Below are 19459 nucleotides of genomic sequence, written 5' to 3'. Positions count from 1 at the left end.
TTTCCTTCTGGAACATTCTCTAAACATCTCCGTCCTTCTCTCCTCTCACATGTGTCGTTACATGCTGACTCCAGGCACGGCATTGTGGGATAGCTCGGCATGGTGCATTCGGTGCTTAACCATCCATCCATCTCCGCTTACCGCCAGAATGGCTACACCTGCTGCCAGGGGACCTGTCCGTGCCTTCAAGCCGCTGACTGGCTGACTGGAGCTCCTGCTCCTAATCCTGCTGATGACAGCTTTCGGAGGACTGCAGTGCACAGCAGTGTAGTGGAGGAAACTAGCTACTAGCTAGAATGTACACTATTGTGTGTATTTCACTATACTAGGGAATTTAAGTGGTGGAACTTGACTCAACAGTTAGTTTCGAACTTCTAAATGAAGCTGATGAAAAATGTGTTGATAGTGGGATAATTTGTAAGACTCATATGGATGGGATGGTGGTTTAAAATCATTATATTGTGTAGTTTTTACTTGCCAGATGAGTGGAAAGTCAACACAAAGATGTTTTGTTCCCTTCTTTGTATGGAGATATTGTTTGAGGAGATTACCATGAAACTCTGTGAGAGTTGATATGCTTTACAGAGATAGAACACTCTATGAATAGATGCCAGCAAAGGACTTGATAAACTATATCACTGCAAAATACCCCCAAGATACTTGTCCTTGTCATGCTGATGGGCCTTGTACAGTATACTCATCAGTAATAACAATTGACATCTACAACAATGTGTGATCATCTTGATGAGTCAGACAAAAATGATATCCACGGATGATAAATGGTTGATTCCACTTTTCTCGTTACATTCAAAGGGCAAACATTAGAAATAATCCCATGATGTTTATGGCAAATGTCGTCTGTTACAAGGAGTTTAACCGTTGAGATGCAGGTAAAAATTACCACCAATGATGTGTTTTATTTCATTTCAAGCAGGGGTGGCGTTGTATTAACCTGGTTTGATATTTAAAAAATGATGCCCATCTTAACAGTTAAACCCTTTGTACAAGACAGATACATTGTATCGCCATAAATTAACTAAATGAAGAATATGCGAGTCTGTATATATACTGTATGTAAAAGTGACTGAGCTCTTTTAATTAATAGAAAATAACTATTTACAACACTTGCTTATCTACAACACATACATCTGTCATTAATAATAACATGCACAAGACCTCATTAAAAACAAAGTTGGACTCTTTCTATAAGTAACATCTTGTTTTTAACACACTTTTAAGAACTGATAACAGGCCATGACTAGACCCCCTGTGTTCGGCATTGTACTTTTAATCGAAGTGTGTGAAAAGTGAACCTACATATAGTATATACAGAGCGATAACTGATATCTAAAGATAATATGGTACATTTTCAATAATATTCCCTGTTAGACCCGGAGACCTAGACAAGCTGGCCCATACAGGCAAAAACGCTTATACCTCATGAAAAGTAAAACATTAAGAAATGTACAAAACTCTCTTCGTAGGTTTTGATAAAGGCTTTGATAAAAGTCCATGAAATAAGACAATTACGGACTAAAAATGTAACGTTTCTTTTTAATCCAAGGCCTAAATTGTCACGAATCCCGCTTCCTGAGTCTGTTTTTGCCTGTGTTCTGTCCTCGAGTGTTTTTTCCGGTGTCCTGGAACGCACCCTGTATCTCTGAGTACCTGCACCTGTATCCCATCAGCTATCTGCACACCTGGTCCTGATCATCACCCCTCCACTTCATAAGCGCTGACCTGACATCCATTCCCTGCAGGATCGTTAGCCATGAACAGTATGTTGTGCCAGTGTATCAGCCTCCAGTTTGATAGAGTTTGTTTTGCTGTTTTGTACGTCTTGCTTGCCTTGAACTCACCTCCGTTTTTTCTGTCTACAGTCATTCACCCGAAACACTCATCTCATCCCTACCTGGTCGTCGGTGACTTCAGTTACTTCATTGGATCTGCCTATTCAATCCCATCAACTCACCTCCGCTGCCCGCTCCGTCACTTGGATTTTTCTATCACTACATTCAAACTTGTAAATAAATACTCACCTTCGTCTTACTCTCCTTGTCCTGGTCTGCTTCTGGGTTCAACTTTAGTAGAAGCGTGACATAAGTAGCTCATACTTGTAATTGAAACTTGTCTCGTTGAGTGGATTTCAGATTTGCCGCATAGATGCTATCAAGCAAGACACCCATGCACATCAGTATAAATCAGGCCCTTAGAAAACTATTAACATTGGGGTTGTGTATGAGAAACGTCAAAAGAAACCAAAGAAAGAGGGAACTCTTAAAACGGCAATACTTTGTATGTACACATTTGTTGCATTCCTTCCTCGGCTTTACACGCTAGTACAGTTTGGAATCTCCCTCGTGCTCTCGCAGGCATTTCCAATTCGCCCTGCGGTAGAGAGAGAAAAAAACACACATAAGAACAACATAGGTTAGTCCACTGGTAGTAGAGGCTTTGATGTCTGTGAAACAAATACCTACTTTGACACTGATACTGCCTGTTAATTACTGGGGTTTCATTACAATGTCTTGTCAAAAGCTCTTAAGCTGTTGTTTCATGTGTGGGACCTTAGTGGCTGACCCATTGGTTCATTTGTTTCCTTATTTCCATCTGAAAATACAGTACTCCCTTTTCCTACCAGTTAATTCCATGTAAAGAAACAATGTAGACTTTATAAACACTATGTAGTGTATACACTGCAGGTCAAAAGTCAACATTGTTATACACGATGTCTAGTAGTGACATCAATGTCTAGTAGTGACATATGATGTCTAGTAGTGACATCAATGTCTAGTAGTGACATAAGACTGTAATCCTAACGCATATACATTTTGCATAATTTCTGAAAAATCTTTCCCCACTTATATTTATGATTGTGTTAATGTGTTAATTATTTGAAATTACAAGAAACGGCATTAGTTCATTGTTGATCGATGCAGGCCCTACCAATCTAGCATATTATTATAATATGCATTATTAATGACGATGGCAGGTGATTAGAGCAGTGCAGCGAGACAGTATTCAAAGACATAATCATACAGTACTGTACATACCTCTTGAATTTGTAGATAAGAAACCCAGGAATAGTACTGACAGGAGCATCAGCATGGCTGAACTGCTGTGTCTCGGGCTGGAATCCACCAAGGGTGCTGTAACAGAGAGTAGAGGAAGACGAACATTAAACATAACAAGAACAGAGCAACACAATAAAGGCTAATCTGGGAATGCCTTGGAGATGTTCTTGCTTCATTGCTAATATTGATCCTATACTGTATAATATTGTGTCACTAATAACAACCATGGAGTACAGTTGAGATATATATTTTTCATCACAACAGTCTGCAACAGTAGGGCTACATACAGTCAATGCATATGCTTCACTTAAATTCATTTTAAGGAAAAACAAATTGTTATACAGGACCACAGTTTACAATAAAGAGTTTTGGCGCCACAACATTGTCAAAAACTATTCCCTTCCAGTGGCCCGTATACAGCAACTAATTGCATTTATTTTCTCTAATTTGTGTGATGATGTAGTCGAGGCCCAAAACAACAGAGCTGGGACAAGGGATGCCTTCTCTGCCAAGTTTATTCAACAGTAAATACATCTATCTATGGATTATGGGTGGATCCACGGCAATGAAAGTGCATTTTTAATATCCCACATTTGAAAGACTGTGATAGCGTAAAATTGCTATTTCTAAATGGTTGCCTTTTCTCTAACTAAAAGCTATCTGCTTAAAACAAGCATAGTGACATTCATATTCCAAGGTGAATGCTAAATTATGCTAAAAACAAGCCTTTTACAATGACAACTTTCACAAATAAAGTGCAACAGTTACTGTGGAATAAACTGGAATATTGTGACGCTGATTATACTATTCAACACATCTATCTGCGGTAATACATTGACTTTGTAATGCATATTCATATCTATTATCAAAGCTAGCACACAGTATATTTTCTACTTTGTATTTTTTCGAGCCCCAGCTCTGAGAGGCAGCCTGTGATGTCAATGGCCTTTCTGAAGCAGAAAGAGAAAAAGCTGCCAGTGCTCCACCTGCTCCTCCTTGCACAAAGGCGGAGGTAGCGGTCCTGCTGCTGGGTTGTTGCCCTCCTACGGCCTCCTCCACATCTCCTGATGTACTGGCCTGTCTCATGGTAGCGCCTCCATGCTCTGGACACTACGCTGACAGACACAGCAAACCTTCTTGCCACAGCTCACATTGATGTGCCATCCTGGATGAGCTGCACTACCTGAGCCACTTGTGTGGGTTGTAGACTCCGTCTCATGCTACCACTAGAGTGAAAGCACCGCCAGCATTCAAAAGTGACCAAAACATCCGCCAGGAAGCATAGGAACTGAGAAGTGGTCTGTGGTCACCACCTGCAGAACCACTCCTTTATTGGGGGTGTCTTGCTAATTGCCTATAATTTCCACCTGTTGTCTATTCTATTTGCACAACAGCATGTCAATCAGTGTTGCTTCCTAAGTGGACAGTTTGATTTCACAGAAGTGTGATTGACTTGGAGTTACATTGTGTTGTTTAAGTGTTCCCTTTATTTTTTTGAGCAGTGTATTTTGATTTGTTTAACACTTTTTTGGTTACTACGTGTTTCCATATGTGTTATTTCATAGTTTATGTCTTCACTATTATTCTACAGTTTAGAAAATAGTAAAAAAAATAAAGAAAAGCCTTAAATGTGGTGTCCAAACTTTTGACTGGTACTGTATTTTAAAATATGTTATGTCTGGTTATGACATCTATGTAGGTGTGTCAAAGCCCACTACCACACAAGGCAAACCAATCCTACTTGTAAATAGTATGTTATATAACATTTTACTACCATTGTAATTGTACACACATTGATGTCAAACATGTGCCTAGCCCAATGTTCTGTTGCTGATGACTGGGATGAATGCAGGAGAAGGACAAAAAACCCTCTGCTACAACATTGTAGCATACTCCATTCTGTTCATCTGCTGCATCCAAGGGAAAGGAAGCTTATTGGGAAAAAACACATTTGAATAAATAATACAATTCAGAGTTAAATACTTTGATGTTGTTGTAATACATTTTTTTCATCGTATTTTGAATAACTTATGGAAAAAACACACTGTCATGAAGCATTATGACCATCCTGTGTCTCTTTACTTGGACTAAGAAAATACACACACTAGAAAATGCAATATTACATAAACATACTGTTTACAAGTAGGCTACGGTGTATTGGAATTATTTGCTTTGTGTTGTAGGTTTTGTGGGACTTGACGCTCTTATGTAGATGTCATAACCAGCCGTAAAATAACGTAAAATGTCACAACAGGTCTAACTATATGTGCCATGACAATGTTCTGACATAATGACAGTTTGTTGTTTTTGCTGTTATGACTTACTATGACATGGTTATGACCGTGTCATAATGTGTTATGACCCTAGGTGTCAAATAAAATGTTACCCTTTTTTCAATCCAATCTCAACCTCCATGTTTTCGCGAAAGTGTATTTATGTCGATGGGAGAAGTACGTCTAGCCAAACAACTAGTTTTCCTTCAAAATAGCTACTACTAAATATTTTTCTTCAGAATGGCCTTCATCCACTTTAGATTACCAGCGAGGCACGGGTTCCAACCAGCAATCAGTGTCCATTTAAAAAGCCACTAATGTTTTTATGGGTTCTCTATGGGGCTATCGGCGGACAATGGAGTGGCGTAGTCGGCGAGTCACATACACTTGAAGCACATCAATTATCAAGCCTTAAAATCACTATTTACGTAGCAAAGTAGTGGACAAATAAAGAGCAAAGGAATGACTTGCAATGAGGGGAAAGAGGTATAGAAGGAATGGTAGGGGGAAGGGAATAGGATGCAATAGCCCCTATAAAAATCAAAACACTCAGGCCATGTTTATTCTCTTTGCGATTACTCATTAGTCTAAAAAGTCTTCTTGGGTAAATCTGGCATTTTATGTTCCCCAAACTCATTGGCTGAAGTGAAAATATGATCTGGGATAAGGGAGGAGAGAAGGTGAGTCAGACAGTCAGATAAGTGAGCGTTTGAGGGAATTTTGTCCAGGCCCAAATTTGGCTGAAAAACAACCTCTGCAGGGCTGTATCTTGTCACTTTAATATTTAAACAGTAAACATTTTTGGAGTGGCTTCCTCACAATCTTACTGTATGCAAAGCTAAATAAATATGATGAAACAGTTGTCAATTACAAGTACACACCATGAAGTGGATTCTGTTTTCCATTCGTCGTGAACTTGACGATAGTACAGTCGTCACCCAGGAAAGGAATGGGGGGGGGGGGGGGGGGGGGGGAGAAAGAGATGCAATTTGTCCACTATAGAAGAAGTGCACTCTCTTGGGGAAAAAAAGCGGACATGTTATCTTCTTTCACCAAACTGAGAGGTGCATTAACAGCTGGTGGTGAAACCAGATGGGCTTCCGCGAAACATACTAAAATATCTGAATTTGCCAACAGTCACTGTCTGGAACCTGAGAGGGAGCCTTCGGCCATGTTCCATGTTCCGCAGGTTGGAGAAAAGAAGAAGCCGTAAAAACCGGAGATGGAATGACTTCTCAAAATATCTTCAAATAGACTCTATTATTGAACTCCCCATTCAAACCTCTATTAGGCGGTGGATTGGAATCAGCCGAGGAGCAAAAGTGCAGCCCTGTCTGGCTCTCACTATGGTCAGCCATAGAGCTGTACTGCAGTACGGCAACGTTGCACTTTAATGGACCTTGACTTTAACTGCTATTTTGATGCTCCTTCTCATCTTCGCTTTATTGTGGGGAGTTGTTTACCTTGACATGGAATATGTTTGAACTTGAAGGTGACCTGAATGCGAACAGCAGACAAATACAAATAAATGAATAAAAACAATTCTAATAACACTTTGTATGGCGGTTGTTGCACAATATCAAGACTTTGAACCCTATGTCAACTCTAGCAGTACATGGATGAATAGGCCTTAATATGATTTCCTTTTAGAGAAAGGGAAAGAGATGAAAGGAGGGAAGGTTTGATAGGATTAAACTGTATATGGAGGAGCACATGACACATGAAGTAGTGTTCATAAACTCAATAGATACAGTATAATATATGTAGGTTCCAAAAGGTTGTATAACAAAACGTTTTGTATGAAAAGAGGTGCTGTAACAGTCTATTGAGGCTAGCAATTAATAGCTCAAGCTTTCTATAACTGAGTGAGCCCCTCAGCTCAACACAATTCAATTGGCTGGTGCTATACTATACTGCCATGAACATAATATGTGGCTCCCAGGTGACAAAATGCACTTTATCCCTCACCAATCCTCACCCTGACCTCACACTGAGCTCCCTCCACTGACTCTAAGCCTAGCTCGCCTGAGTCGCCTCTCATGTCAAATCCACGTTGGAGTTGGTGAAGACAAAGATAGACCAAAAGTTGCACGCTATAGGGATAAATCTCCACACAAAGTGGAAGAATAACACACATATCAGCGCAAGCTCTCCTCCGCAGATACTAAGCACATCCAATGCACCGGTAAATGTTTAAGATCTCCATCATTCCAGACTAATTCCGAAGAACACAATTCATCGCTCCGACATCTGAAAGTAAGTTGTAAGTGCTCATCAAGCTGCTTTGTGGGGGGAAGAAGAAACCGAAACTCTCGCACCTGTGTGATAACGAATCACGGGACAGCCAGAAGGCGAACGCCAAAGTGTCTGAGCGGATAGAAAAAGACGATAGAGAAAATGAGAGAAGGAAGGAATTCACACTTACTTGGAGCAGAGCCTTCTTAATGACTCTCCCCACATCCTGTCTCCACTCGGGGACGTCAGGGTTGTACTCGTCCAGATTAGGGGAGAAAGATAAAAGCTGAGATTTGAAGAACTCTGTCAGAAAGAGAGAGAGAGACCCAGGGGAGAAACACAAACAGACCATTAACCCTTTCACACGTACCATCACACGGTTGGTGATATTTTGGTCCCTGACGCATACGATCAAACCCGTGTGATTAGAACGCTTATTTAGAACGGACAGTTTCGAATGACGCAACAATCAGCATTTGACCTGGCCACACTTTCAGAAACTGTTTACACGAACACAGTCCTTACAAAGTTATGTCCAGAATGTGAGCAGTTTATTTTTGGATGCAATGTTCAGATATTCACAGAAGTATCTATAGCATAACACACTCATCCCAACCAGAAAAAATGTAGGCTACATTTGTCCTGGCGCTAACTGAGGAAAGATTGACGCAACACAAGCGGTCATATTTTCTAACTCTCCGCTGACATAAACTACAATATGAATTAGCTAATAGCAATTACTATATATAATTCATCACATCACGGGTGAGCTCACCATTGATCAAAATAATTGAGTAAAACACTTTCTAAAAAAATAATGTTATCCGACAATGATTAGTTTCAGCGCCCAGCCAGATGAGTTTGGTGTGTTCATAGTATGCATGTTGAAGGGGTGTGTCATCTACCATCGTTCACATCCCTTACTCACCTCATTTTGCTATAGCATCGTTGGTCTGACAGACGATTACATAAAACCCAGAATGCATTGTATGTCAACAAACATGGCTCCACACACATAGCTGTAATTAGCTTAGCTCATCATAATCAGTACAAATTTCAAAAAAGTATTTTACACACACACTATGTGCCCATTACAATCTATGTGTCACGTTCCTGACCTATTTATGTTAGTTTTTGTGTGTTAGTTGGTCAGGACGTGAGGTTGGGTGGGCATTCTATGTTATCTGTTTCTATGTTGGTTTTGGTTTGCCTGGTATGGCTCTTGATTAGAGGCAGGTGGTTTGCGTTTGCCTCTAATTAAGAGTCATATTTAGGTAGGGCATTCTCACTGTTTGTTTGTGGGTGATTGTCTCCTGTGTCCGTATGTTATGTTCGTACCACATGGGACTGTAGCGTTTGTTTGTTTCGTTTTCGTTTCGATGTCGTCTGTTACCTGTACGTAAGTTTATGTTTAGTTATGTAAGTTTATGTTCAGGTCTCGTCAACGTCGTTTTGTTATTTTGTAGTTTCGTAAGTGTATTTGTTTTCGTGTTGCCATCATCGTTGTTAAATAAAAGATGGCTTATTTCCCTGAAGCTGCGTTTTGGTCTGAGGATCCTTCTCTCCTCACCTCATCCGAGGATGAGGAGAGCGTCACCCGTGACAGAATCACCCACCTTGCTAAGACCAAGCGGCAAGGGAAAACGAAACGGAGTAAGGGACAGGAGAGAAAGGAGCAATGGACATGGGACGAGGTTTTGGATGGAAAGGGTTGCTACACTTGGGAGGAGATCCTAGCTGGTAGAGATCGCCTCCCATGGGAACAGCTGGAGGCACTGAGGAGAGCGGAGGCTACCGGAGAGAGGAACCGGAGCAATGAGGGAACGCGTCTGGCACGGAAGCCGAAAAAGCCCGTAAGTAATTCCCAAAAATTTCTTGGGGGGGGGCTAGGAGGTGGTGGGCCAAGGGCAGGTAGGAGACCTGCGCCCACTTCTCAGGCTTACCGTGGAGAGCGGGAGTACGGGCAGGCGCCGTGTTACGCAGTAGAGCGCACGGTGTCTCCTGTACGAGTGCATAGCCCAGTGCGGGTTATTCCACCTCCCCGCACTGGGAGGGCTAGATTGGGTATTGAGCCAGGTGTCATGAGGCCGGCTCAACGCGTCTGGTCTCCAGTGCGTCTCCTCGGGCCGGCATACATGGCACCTGCCTTACGCATGGTTTCCCCGGTTCGCCTACATAGGCCGGTGCGGGTTATTCCACCTCCCCGCACTGGTCGGGCAACCGGGAGCATTCAACCAGGTAAGGTTGGGCAGGTTCAATGCTCAAGAGTGCCAGTACGCCTCCACGGTCCGGTATTTCCGGCACCACCTCCCCGCCCCAGCCTAGTACCTACAGTGTATACACTACGCACTAGGCTACCAGTGCGTATCCTGAGCCCTGTTCCTCCTCCACGCACTCTCCCTGTAGTGCGTGTATCTAGCCCGGTGCCTCCAGTTCCGGCCCCACGCACTAAGCTACCAGTGCGTCTCCAGAGCCCTGTACACACTGTATATTCTCCCCCTACTAATCCTGATGTGCTTGTCCTCAGCCCGGCGTCACCAGTGCCGGTACCACGCATCAGGGATAGAGTAGGCTTTGAGAATACAGTGTGCCCTGTCCCTGCTCCCCGCACTAGTAGGAAGGTGCTTGTCATTAGCACGGTGCCTCCAGTTCTGGCACCACGCACCAGGTCTACAGTGCGCCATATCCGGCCAGAGCCATCCGTCTCCCCAGCGCCATCTGAGCCATCCGTCTCCCCAGCGCCATCTGAGCCATCCGTCTCCCCAGCGCCATCTGAGCCATCCGTCTCCCCAGCGCCATCTGAGCCATCCGTCTCCCCAGCGCCGTCTGAGCCATCCGTCTGCCAGGAGCCTGCAAAGCCGCCCGTCTGCCATGAGCCTGCAAAGCCGCCCGTCTGCCATGAGCCTACAGAGCCGTCAGCCAGACAGGAGCCGCTAGAGCCATCAGCCAGACAGGAGCCGCTAGAGCCGTCAGCCAGACAGGATCTGCCAGAGCCGCCAACCAGACAGGATCTGCCAGAGCCGCCAACCAGACAGGATCTGCCAGAGCCGCCAACCAGACAGGATCTGCCAGAGCCGCCAACCAGACAGGATCTGCCAGAGCCGCCAACCAGACAGGATCTGCCAGAGCCGCCAGCGAGCCATGAGCAGCCAGAGCCGTCAGCGAGCCATGAGCAGCCAGAGCCGTCAGAGAGCCATGAGCAGCCAGAGCCGTCAGAGCGCCATGAGCAGCCAGAGCCGTCAGAGCGCCATGAGCGTCGAGAGCCGTCAGCCTGCCATGAGCGTCGAGAGCCGTCAGCCTGCCATGAGCGTCGAGAGCCGTCACTCTGCCATGAGCGTCGAGAGCCGTCAGCCAGCCATGAGCGTCGAGAGCCGTCAGCCAGCCATGAGCATCGAGATTCGTCAGTCAGCCATGAGCTGTCCTTCAGCCTGAAAAGGCTGGATACCCAGAACTGCCCATCAGTCCAGAGCTGTCTCTCTGTCCGGAGCTGCCTTTCAGTCCGGAGTTGCCCCTCTATCCTAATCTCCCTCTCTATCTTCATCTATCTCTATATTCTTATCTATCCCTCTTTCTTGATTTATCTCTCTGTCCCGGTGTTGTCCCTATTAGATATGTTGTTAAGGGAATTTTGTGGGGGTCAAAAGAGGGTGGACATTCTTGGAGGGAGGAAGTTAGGATGGATTATGGTGGGGTGGGAACCGCGCCCCGAGCCTGAACCACCACCGTGGTTAGATGCCCACCCAGACCCTCCCCTAGACTTTGTGCTGGTGCGTCCGGAGTTCGCACCTTGTGGGGGGGGTACTGTCACGTTCCTGACCTATTTATGTTAGTTTTTGTGTGTTAGTTGGTCAGGACGTGAGGTTGGGTGGGCATTCTATGTTATCTGTTTCTATGTTGGTTTTGGTTTGCCTGGTATGGCTCTTGATTAGAGGCAGGTGGTTTGCGTTTGCCTCTAATTAAGAGTCATATTTAGGTAGGGCATTCTCACTGTTTGTTTGTGGGTGATTGTCTCCTGTGTCCGTATGTTATGTTCGTACCACATGGGACTGTAGCGTTTGTTTGTTTCGTTTTCGTTTCGATGTCGTCTGTTACCTGTACGTAAGTTTATGTTTAGTTATGTAAGTTTATGTTCAGGTCTCGTCAACGTCGTTTTGTTATTTTGTAGTTTCGTAAGTGTATTTGTTTTCGTGTTGCCATCATCGTTGTTAAATAAAAGATGGCTTATTTCCCTGAAGCTGCGTTTTGGTCTGAGGATCCTTCTCTCCTCACCTCATCCGAGGATGAGGAGAGCGTCACCCGTTACACTATGCAAGAATCGGAATGCATGATTTATCACCAGAATTTGAAAAACATGAGAATAATACAGTAAATATATCAATTATTACCACACAAAACATTTTCTGGTAGTGATTTATTGATTCAAATGGCGCGTGCAGGCAGTCAATCACGTAACCTCTCACTCCCACTGTGAGCCATTCAGTGTTGTTGTTTATGTATGTAGCTAGTGAGCTAAGCTGTAGCATTAGCAATGTCTTTCAAAAGGAGACAACTCACAAATTCTGGAAATGAGTCTGAAAGTCAGGAATCAGATTCTGACAGTGAGGAGCTGCCCCCCAGTCATTGAGAACCCTGGATCTGAGGACCCCTTGACCACTGACAAAGTCTCAGTTCCCTTTGAAGATGTTGGTGGTGATGGAGGCAGACCGACAGTGGATGAAGTACAGGAGTTCTGTGGTAGCTGGAAGGCTGCCAGCCATTTCACCCCTCCTGGCCCTGCTGTTTGCTTTGATGAGTCCCAGTCTGGAGTGCAACGTCCCTTGCCATTTCCATCTGAGGCAGAGTGCTTCAAGTTATTTCTGACAGAGGAGCTGTTGGAAGACATAGCAGAGACCAATCACTTTGCCTTGGAGCTACAGGAGAAGAGAAACCTAGGAGTGTGGGGGGGGGGACAACCACAGTTAGTGAAATGTATACCTTCCTATTGACAGGCCTTCTCATGGGGATAGTAAAGAACTCCCAGTGAGCTACAGTAGTAACGGTATAATACGACATACAGAAACTATTATAGCGTAATAAGGCACTTTGATAGAGACGCAGTCTGAATTTGAACATGGGTGTCTGTAGTGACGCCTCTAGCACTGAGACGCTGTTCTTTACAGCTGCACCACTTAGGAGTCATAAGGCCAGGGTAGCTTCAAAATACAACACATGCTAATAATTCTCTGACGCAATTAGCAATGTTTTCCAGAGCTAATAGGAGAATGTAGCTAGCTACCTAATGTAATCCGTCTGTGTGTAGCTGGTGTAGAAGAGTCAGGTGCAGGACAGCAGTTATGAGTAATGTCACAATTTTACTCAATAATAATAACAATACACGGCAATAAATACAAGGCCACAAATACGGACCGCAATACAATAAACAATCACTCACAAACAACTATGGGGGAGAGAGGGTTAAATAATGAACAAGTAATTAGGGGCTTGAAACCAGGTGTGTAAAACAAAGACAAAACAAATGGAAAATGAAAAGTGGATCGGTGATGGCTAGATGGCCGGTGACGTCGACTGCCGAATGCCGCCCGAACAAGGGGAGGGACCGACTTCGGCGGAAGTCGTGACACCAAAGCATTGAGTATAACATCATAAAGGTTATGAAATGAGTAACGTTACCTCGTGTGTCTGCGGTTATAAGGAATATACACAAAAAATATTATGCTACAGTAGAATCGACATAACATACATGCAGAAACTATTATAACGTAATATGGCACTTACTTTGATAGAAATGCACACATCTCCAAAGTTATTATTGGAAACGAAAACAACTACGACTGCGATGCAGACAACAGACGGAAAATGTGAACACGTGTGTGCAGGATGGGAGATGAGCTAATGTCTGCAGACTTAAACTGTACTAACAATTGGCAAGTGTTTGGGGAATTTTGTCCGGGTCAGAAATGTCCAAAAAATGAATTGGTCCGCAAAAGTAAAAATGACTACTTTCATTTGAATGAATGAGGCGGAACACATCTCAATTCAAATTGTTCTTAGAAAATCAAAAACTTGTTAGAAAACAATTTGAAATTGACAAATTTAAAACAGCCTATAAATAAAAACAGTGCCTTGGTTTGAGGGCAGCGCGGATTAAATGTTGCATAACAATCACATTCTGGAATAGAGAGAACGTTCTAACATCATGCGCATTAAAAAACTCACGCTACCATTAGAGATATTTGGAACTCACGCATGAAAGGGTTAATTAAACTCCTGATCTATGTGCAATATATTCAAGATATCTTCCTCATTCCACACTGTCATTCATTCTGGTTGTTTCCTTCCTCTAATTGCCTTCTGATGGGTGGGAAAGCTGACAGAGATGTTGGTATGTGTGTGTGAGGGAGTGTGTGCGTATGCTCGTGGTTTGACGAGTGGAGATGATTGCTCGCACAAATGCTTTCTTAAATAATTGGGGAAATGTCCTCTTCTCATATATCCTGACATACTCAAATGTAAAGCACCCTCAAACGATGCAGACCAAGTGAGATGACTGCTATATGTGTTAATTAGCATTACATCAGGAAGAATCATTTGATGAGAGAGAGAGAGAGAGAGAGAGAGAGAGAGAGAGAGAGAGAGAGAGAGAGAGAGAGAGAGAGAGAGAGAGAGAGAGAGAGAGAGAGAGAGAGAGAGAGAATGAATACTGATCCTGACCTTGGACTGCTATGGTCTTGGTGTCTTTGTAACGAACGTCGTCGGGAGAAGGAGAAGAGGACCAAGGTGCAACGTGATAAGTGTTCATTTTTAATGTTATAAAATAAACTGAACACTGAAATGACAAAAACAACAAAGAGAGAAAACGAAACGAAATATTTCTGTAAGGTATACACACAAAACAGAAAACAATCACCCACAACTCAAAGTGGGAAAACAGGGTACCTAAGTATGGTTCTCAATCAGAGACAACGATTGACAGCTGCCTCTGATTGGGAACCATGCCAGGCCAAACACAGAAAAACAAAACATATAAAAAAACATAGAATGCCCACCCCAACTCACGCCCTGACAAAACCAAAATAGAGACATAAAAAATTAACTAAGGTCAGAACGTGACAGTCTGGCAGTATGGTCTTGGTGTCTTGCAGTATGGTGTTGGCTGAAAACACTGGGACCGTAACAGTGTGCATTCCCTCGCTGGTGAAGGTGTACCAGATGCTCCCGTCTAAGCTGATCACCAACTGGAGGAAGAGGGAACATGGACAAAATGGATGATCACACTTTGATCCGGTAAGTATCCCTTCACCTAAAACCTTTAGCTAAAACCCCAGAACATGAAAGAAATCCATTACAGATGATAACAACTTCTCCTTCAACTTCTCACTTAGAGTAGTCGGAGCTTCTGACTTGAATAAAACCCTACAAAACACATCCTCCCCATAATTCCTAGAACCAATGCAGCTGAGGTCATAACTTATGACATACTAATAAGATGTCTGAACAAAATATAAGATCAGAGACTGCTCAGCCTCTATCATAGTCGTCTTCATTAATAGAAGAGGTCAATGTATGTAATACCATAGACATCATGTATAACCCATATATACATCAGTGGAGGCTACTGAAAGGAGGACAGGTCATAGGAATGGCTGAACTGGAATGGAACTGAAATGAAAACCAGGTCTTTGATGTGTTCGATGCTGTTCCATTGACACTGTGCTAGCCATTACAATAAGCCTGTCCTCCGATTTAGTTACAGTGACACCAGCCACCACTGCAGTACATGTACAGTATATGGCATTATAGGGTAAGACCCTTTTGAATAGTGCCCATTTACCTCTAATGTTGTAAAGTTGGTAACCCACATATACTGTATACTATACACAACACTGGAGTCCCACAGGGCTCGGTTCTAGGCCCTCTTCCCTGTACACCCAGTGTTTTAACCTGTCTAGGATGAGGGTGCCGCTAGCGGCACTCCCCCCCCACCCCCACTGAAAAACCAGTGCCGCGAAATTCAAAAAAAATATTTTTTTTAAATATTTAACTTTCACACATTAAAGTCCAATACAGCTAATGAAAGACACAGATCTTGTGAATCCAGCCAACATGTCCGATTTTTTAAATGTTTTACAGGGAAGACACAATATGTAAAGACGTACATCTATTACCTAAAAACACATTAGCATAATCCACCATCTTTTATTTGTCCACCAACACCAGTAGCTATCACCAATTCGGCTAAACTAAGATATTTATAGCCCCTAACCAAGAAAAAAACTCATCAGATGACAGTCTGATAACATATTTATGGTATGGGATAGGTTTTGTTAGAAAAATGTGCATATTTCAGGTAGATGGCATAGGTTACAATTGCACCCACTGTCACAAATGGACTAGAAAAACTACATTGAGCAACGTGTTTACCTACTTACTAATCATCAAACATTTCGTAAAAATACACAGCATACACTAATCGAAAGACACAGATCCTGTGAATACAGACAATATTTCAGATTTTCTAAGTGTCTTACAGCGAAAACACAATAAATCGTTATATTAGCATAGCACATAGCACATAGCAGCCCAGCATTGATTCTAGCCAAAGTGAGCGATAAAAGTCAACATCGCCAAAATATATTAATTTTTTCACTAACCTTCTCAGAATTCTTCAGATGACACTCCTGTAACATCATATTACACAATCCATATAGAGTTTGATCGAAAATGTTTATATTTAGCCACCAAAATCATGGTTAGACAATGTGAAATGTAGCCCAGCTGGTGAGAAAATGTCCGTGCGCCATATTAGACAGTGATCTACTCTTATACATAAATACTCATAAACGTGACTAAAAAATATAGGGTGGACAGGGATTGATAGACAATTTAATTCTTAATACAATCGCGGAATTACATTTTTTAAATTATCCTTACTTTTCAATACAGTTTGCGCCAAGCGAAGCTACGTCAAAAAACATGGCGTCCTAAGCCACTAACATTTTTCGACAGAAACACGATTTATCATAATAAAAATGTCCTACTTTGAGCTGTTCTTCCATCAGTATCTTGGGCAAAGGATCCTTTCTTGGGTCCAATCGTCTTTTGGTGGAAAGCTGTCCTCTTGCCATGTGGAAATGCCAACTGCGTTCGGGATGAACTGGAAGCGTGCCCAGCAATTCACAGCGTTTCAGAAATAAATGTCCCAAAATCGCACTAAACGGATATAAATTGCTATAAAACGCTTTAAATTAACTACCTTATGATGTTTTTAACTCCCATAACGAGTAGAAACATGACCAGAGTAATATTACTCCCTCCACTAATGCTTGGAACAAGTGCGGGTCGATGTCCTCCAGGCGCATTACGCAGCAAGAAAAGACTTGCTAGCTACAGGTTTTTTTAATTTATAGTGCCTGTGAACGCGCAATCGACCCCATTCAAATCGTCATCACGTAAAGGCATCCAGGGGAAGACGTAAGCAGTGTCCGTATACTCATAGCAATAACAGTGCCCTTTTAACTGACTCCAGAACAGTGGCCAAAATTTCTGAAATCTGACTCCATGTCAGGGAAATTGCTGTAGAATGGGCTCTGTTCCACTTAGAGACAAAATTTCAACTCCTATAGAAACTATAGACTGTTTTCTATCCAATAATAATAATAATATGCATATTGTACGATCAAGAGTTTTGTGGGAAGCCGTTTCAAAAATTACACGATTAGCATAAATAGTCACAACAGCGCCCCCATCCTCAACAGGTTAAGTCTAATTTACCTCAGTGCTGTTCCCCAGCCACCAGAAGTAGGTGACGGTCCTGGAGTGGATGGGCCACACCACTGCTGTTAGGTTTACTTCCTTGTTCTTGATGGCCACAAACGGAGTCAGCAACTGGACATGTTCCACAGGACCTGATACAAACACAGAGGATGATTCAGATTCACTATTGGATGATTCATATTCAGTATTGGATGATTCAGACTCAGTAGTGCATTATTCACTCAGTATGTGCTTGTAATAACATGGATATTGTTTCAGACTACCTACTTCACAATATGAAAAGCACTCGCACATCGAAATATAATTTTTTGATAATTTTTTGTTTAAATATGAAAAGCACTGGCACATCGACATATTAATTTTACAGGTGCGTGGGAAAAAGAGAGAAACCTTAACTTCTTCTTAATAGGGGGGGCGCTGTTTTCACTTTGGAAAAAATCGTGCCCAAATGAAACGGCCTCGTACTCTGTTCTAGATCATACAATATGCATATTATTATTACTATTGGATAGAAAACACTCGTTCGGTATACACTACGAATTGCTCCAGCTCTCATTTTATTGGATACATATGAGAAGAACATCCTAAAGTAGGATTTTCAACCGAGTTTGACCAGTTTATTCGATGTTTATTGGGAATTTTGGAATTTTTCGTTCCCTGCGCCAAGATTTCTTGGACACGTGAGCTCCGCATGGCTAGCCAAAGTTGCTAATTCGACAGAAGAATTGGACATTCTAAAACCAAACAAGGATTTATTCTGGACCTAGGACTCCTTGCACAACATTCTGATGGAAGATCAGCAAAAGTAAGAGAATATTTATGATGTTATTTCGTATTTCTGTGTAATATGTTGGCTCCAACACGGCGGAGAATAGGTGAGCGCTGTCTCACAATAATTAATTAGCAACTTTGGCTAGCATTGTGGAGCGCACATGGCCATCATCTCTTGGCGCATGGAACGAAAAATTCCAAAATTCCCAACAAACGTCAAATAAACTGGTCAAACTCGGTTGAAAATCCTACTTTATGATGTTCTTCTCATATGTATCCAATAAAATGAGAGCTGGAGCAATTCGTAGTGTATACCGAACACTTTTCAGAAGACAATGTGAGGTTCCCCGGCGCGCAGATGAAAACTGACAAAAGGGCGGACCTGTCACTCCAAAAGCTCTTATTCGGCCTCACATCAAGCTAGACACACCATTCAACCTTCTACTGCCTGTTGACATCTAGTGGAAGGCGTATGAAGTACATACAGATCCATAAATAAAAGCCAGTTGAATAGGCTTTTGAATAGGCTGACACAGAGCCTCATTTTCAGAATTTTCACTTCCTGTATGGAAGTTTGCCCCCAAATGAGTTCTGTTTTACTCACAGATATAATTCAAACAGTTTTAGAAACTTCAGAGTGTTTTCTATCCAATAGCAATAATAATATGCATATTATATGATCTAGAACAGAGTACGAGGCCGTTTAATTTGGGCACGATTTTTTCCAAAGTGAAAACAGCACCCCCCTATTAAGAAGAAGTTAGCCAATTTTGGATTTAACCTCTCTAGGGGATGTGGGACGGTAGCGTCTCACCTCGTCAACAGCCAGTGAAAGTGCAGGGAGCCAAATTCAAAACAACAGAAATCCCATAATTAAAATTCCTCAAACATACAAATATTTTACACCATTTTAAAGCTACACTTGTTGTAACTCCAGCCACAGTGTCCGATTTCAAAAAGGCTTTATGACGAAAGCACACCAAACAATTATGTAAGGTCAGAGCCAAGTCACAGAAAAACAGAGTCATTTTTCCAGCCAAAGACCGGAGTCACAAAAAGCAGAAATTGAGAGAATTAATCACTAACCTTTGATGATCTTCATCAGATGACACTCATAGGACTTCATGTTACACAATACATGTATGTTTTGTTCGGTAAAGTTCATATTTATATCCAAAAATCTGAGTTTACATTGGAGCGTTATGTTCAGTAGTTCCTAAACATCCGGTGATTTTGCAGAGAGCCACATCAATTTACAGAATACTCATAATAAACATTGCCAAAAGATACAACTGTTATGCATGGAATTTTAGATTCACTTCTCCTTAATGC

General features: G+C 42.4%; 1 protein-coding gene and 1 long non-coding RNA gene across 2 annotated transcripts in view; both read right to left on the bottom strand.

The window, feature by feature from the left end:
• Positions 1–1064: 1064 nt before the first annotated feature.
• Positions 1065–3724, bottom strand: LOC129839651 (uncharacterized). Its single transcript, XR_008757053.1, has 2 exons — positions 3054–3724; positions 1065–2388 (listed from the first exon to the last, which is right to left on the bottom strand). It is a non-coding gene; the product is annotated as an uncharacterized LOC129839651 (long non-coding RNA).
• Positions 3725–14370: 10646 nt separating this feature from the next.
• LOC129839283 (VPS10 domain-containing receptor SorCS3-like) overlaps positions 14371–19459 on the bottom strand; it is a 266049-nt gene continuing 260960 nt past the window's right edge. The window contains exons 12-13 of the mRNA XM_055906593.1: positions 17354–17487; positions 14371–14817 (exon numbers count right to left, since the gene is read on the bottom strand). Of these exons, the coding sequence (XP_055762568.1) occupies positions 14635–14817; positions 17354–17487 (317 nt within the window). The 3' untranslated portion in view covers positions 14371–14634. The remainder of the gene's footprint in view (positions 14818–17353; positions 17488–19459) is intronic.

The sequence above is a fragment of the Salvelinus fontinalis genome, chromosome 40 (genome assembly GCF_029448725.1).
Source record: "Salvelinus fontinalis isolate EN_2023a chromosome 40, ASM2944872v1, whole genome shotgun sequence".
NCBI lineage: Eukaryota > Metazoa > Chordata > Actinopteri > Salmoniformes > Salmonidae > Salvelinus > Salvelinus fontinalis.
Note: the sequence above shows the minus strand (reverse complement) of the source record. Positions and strands in the feature narration are given on the sequence as shown.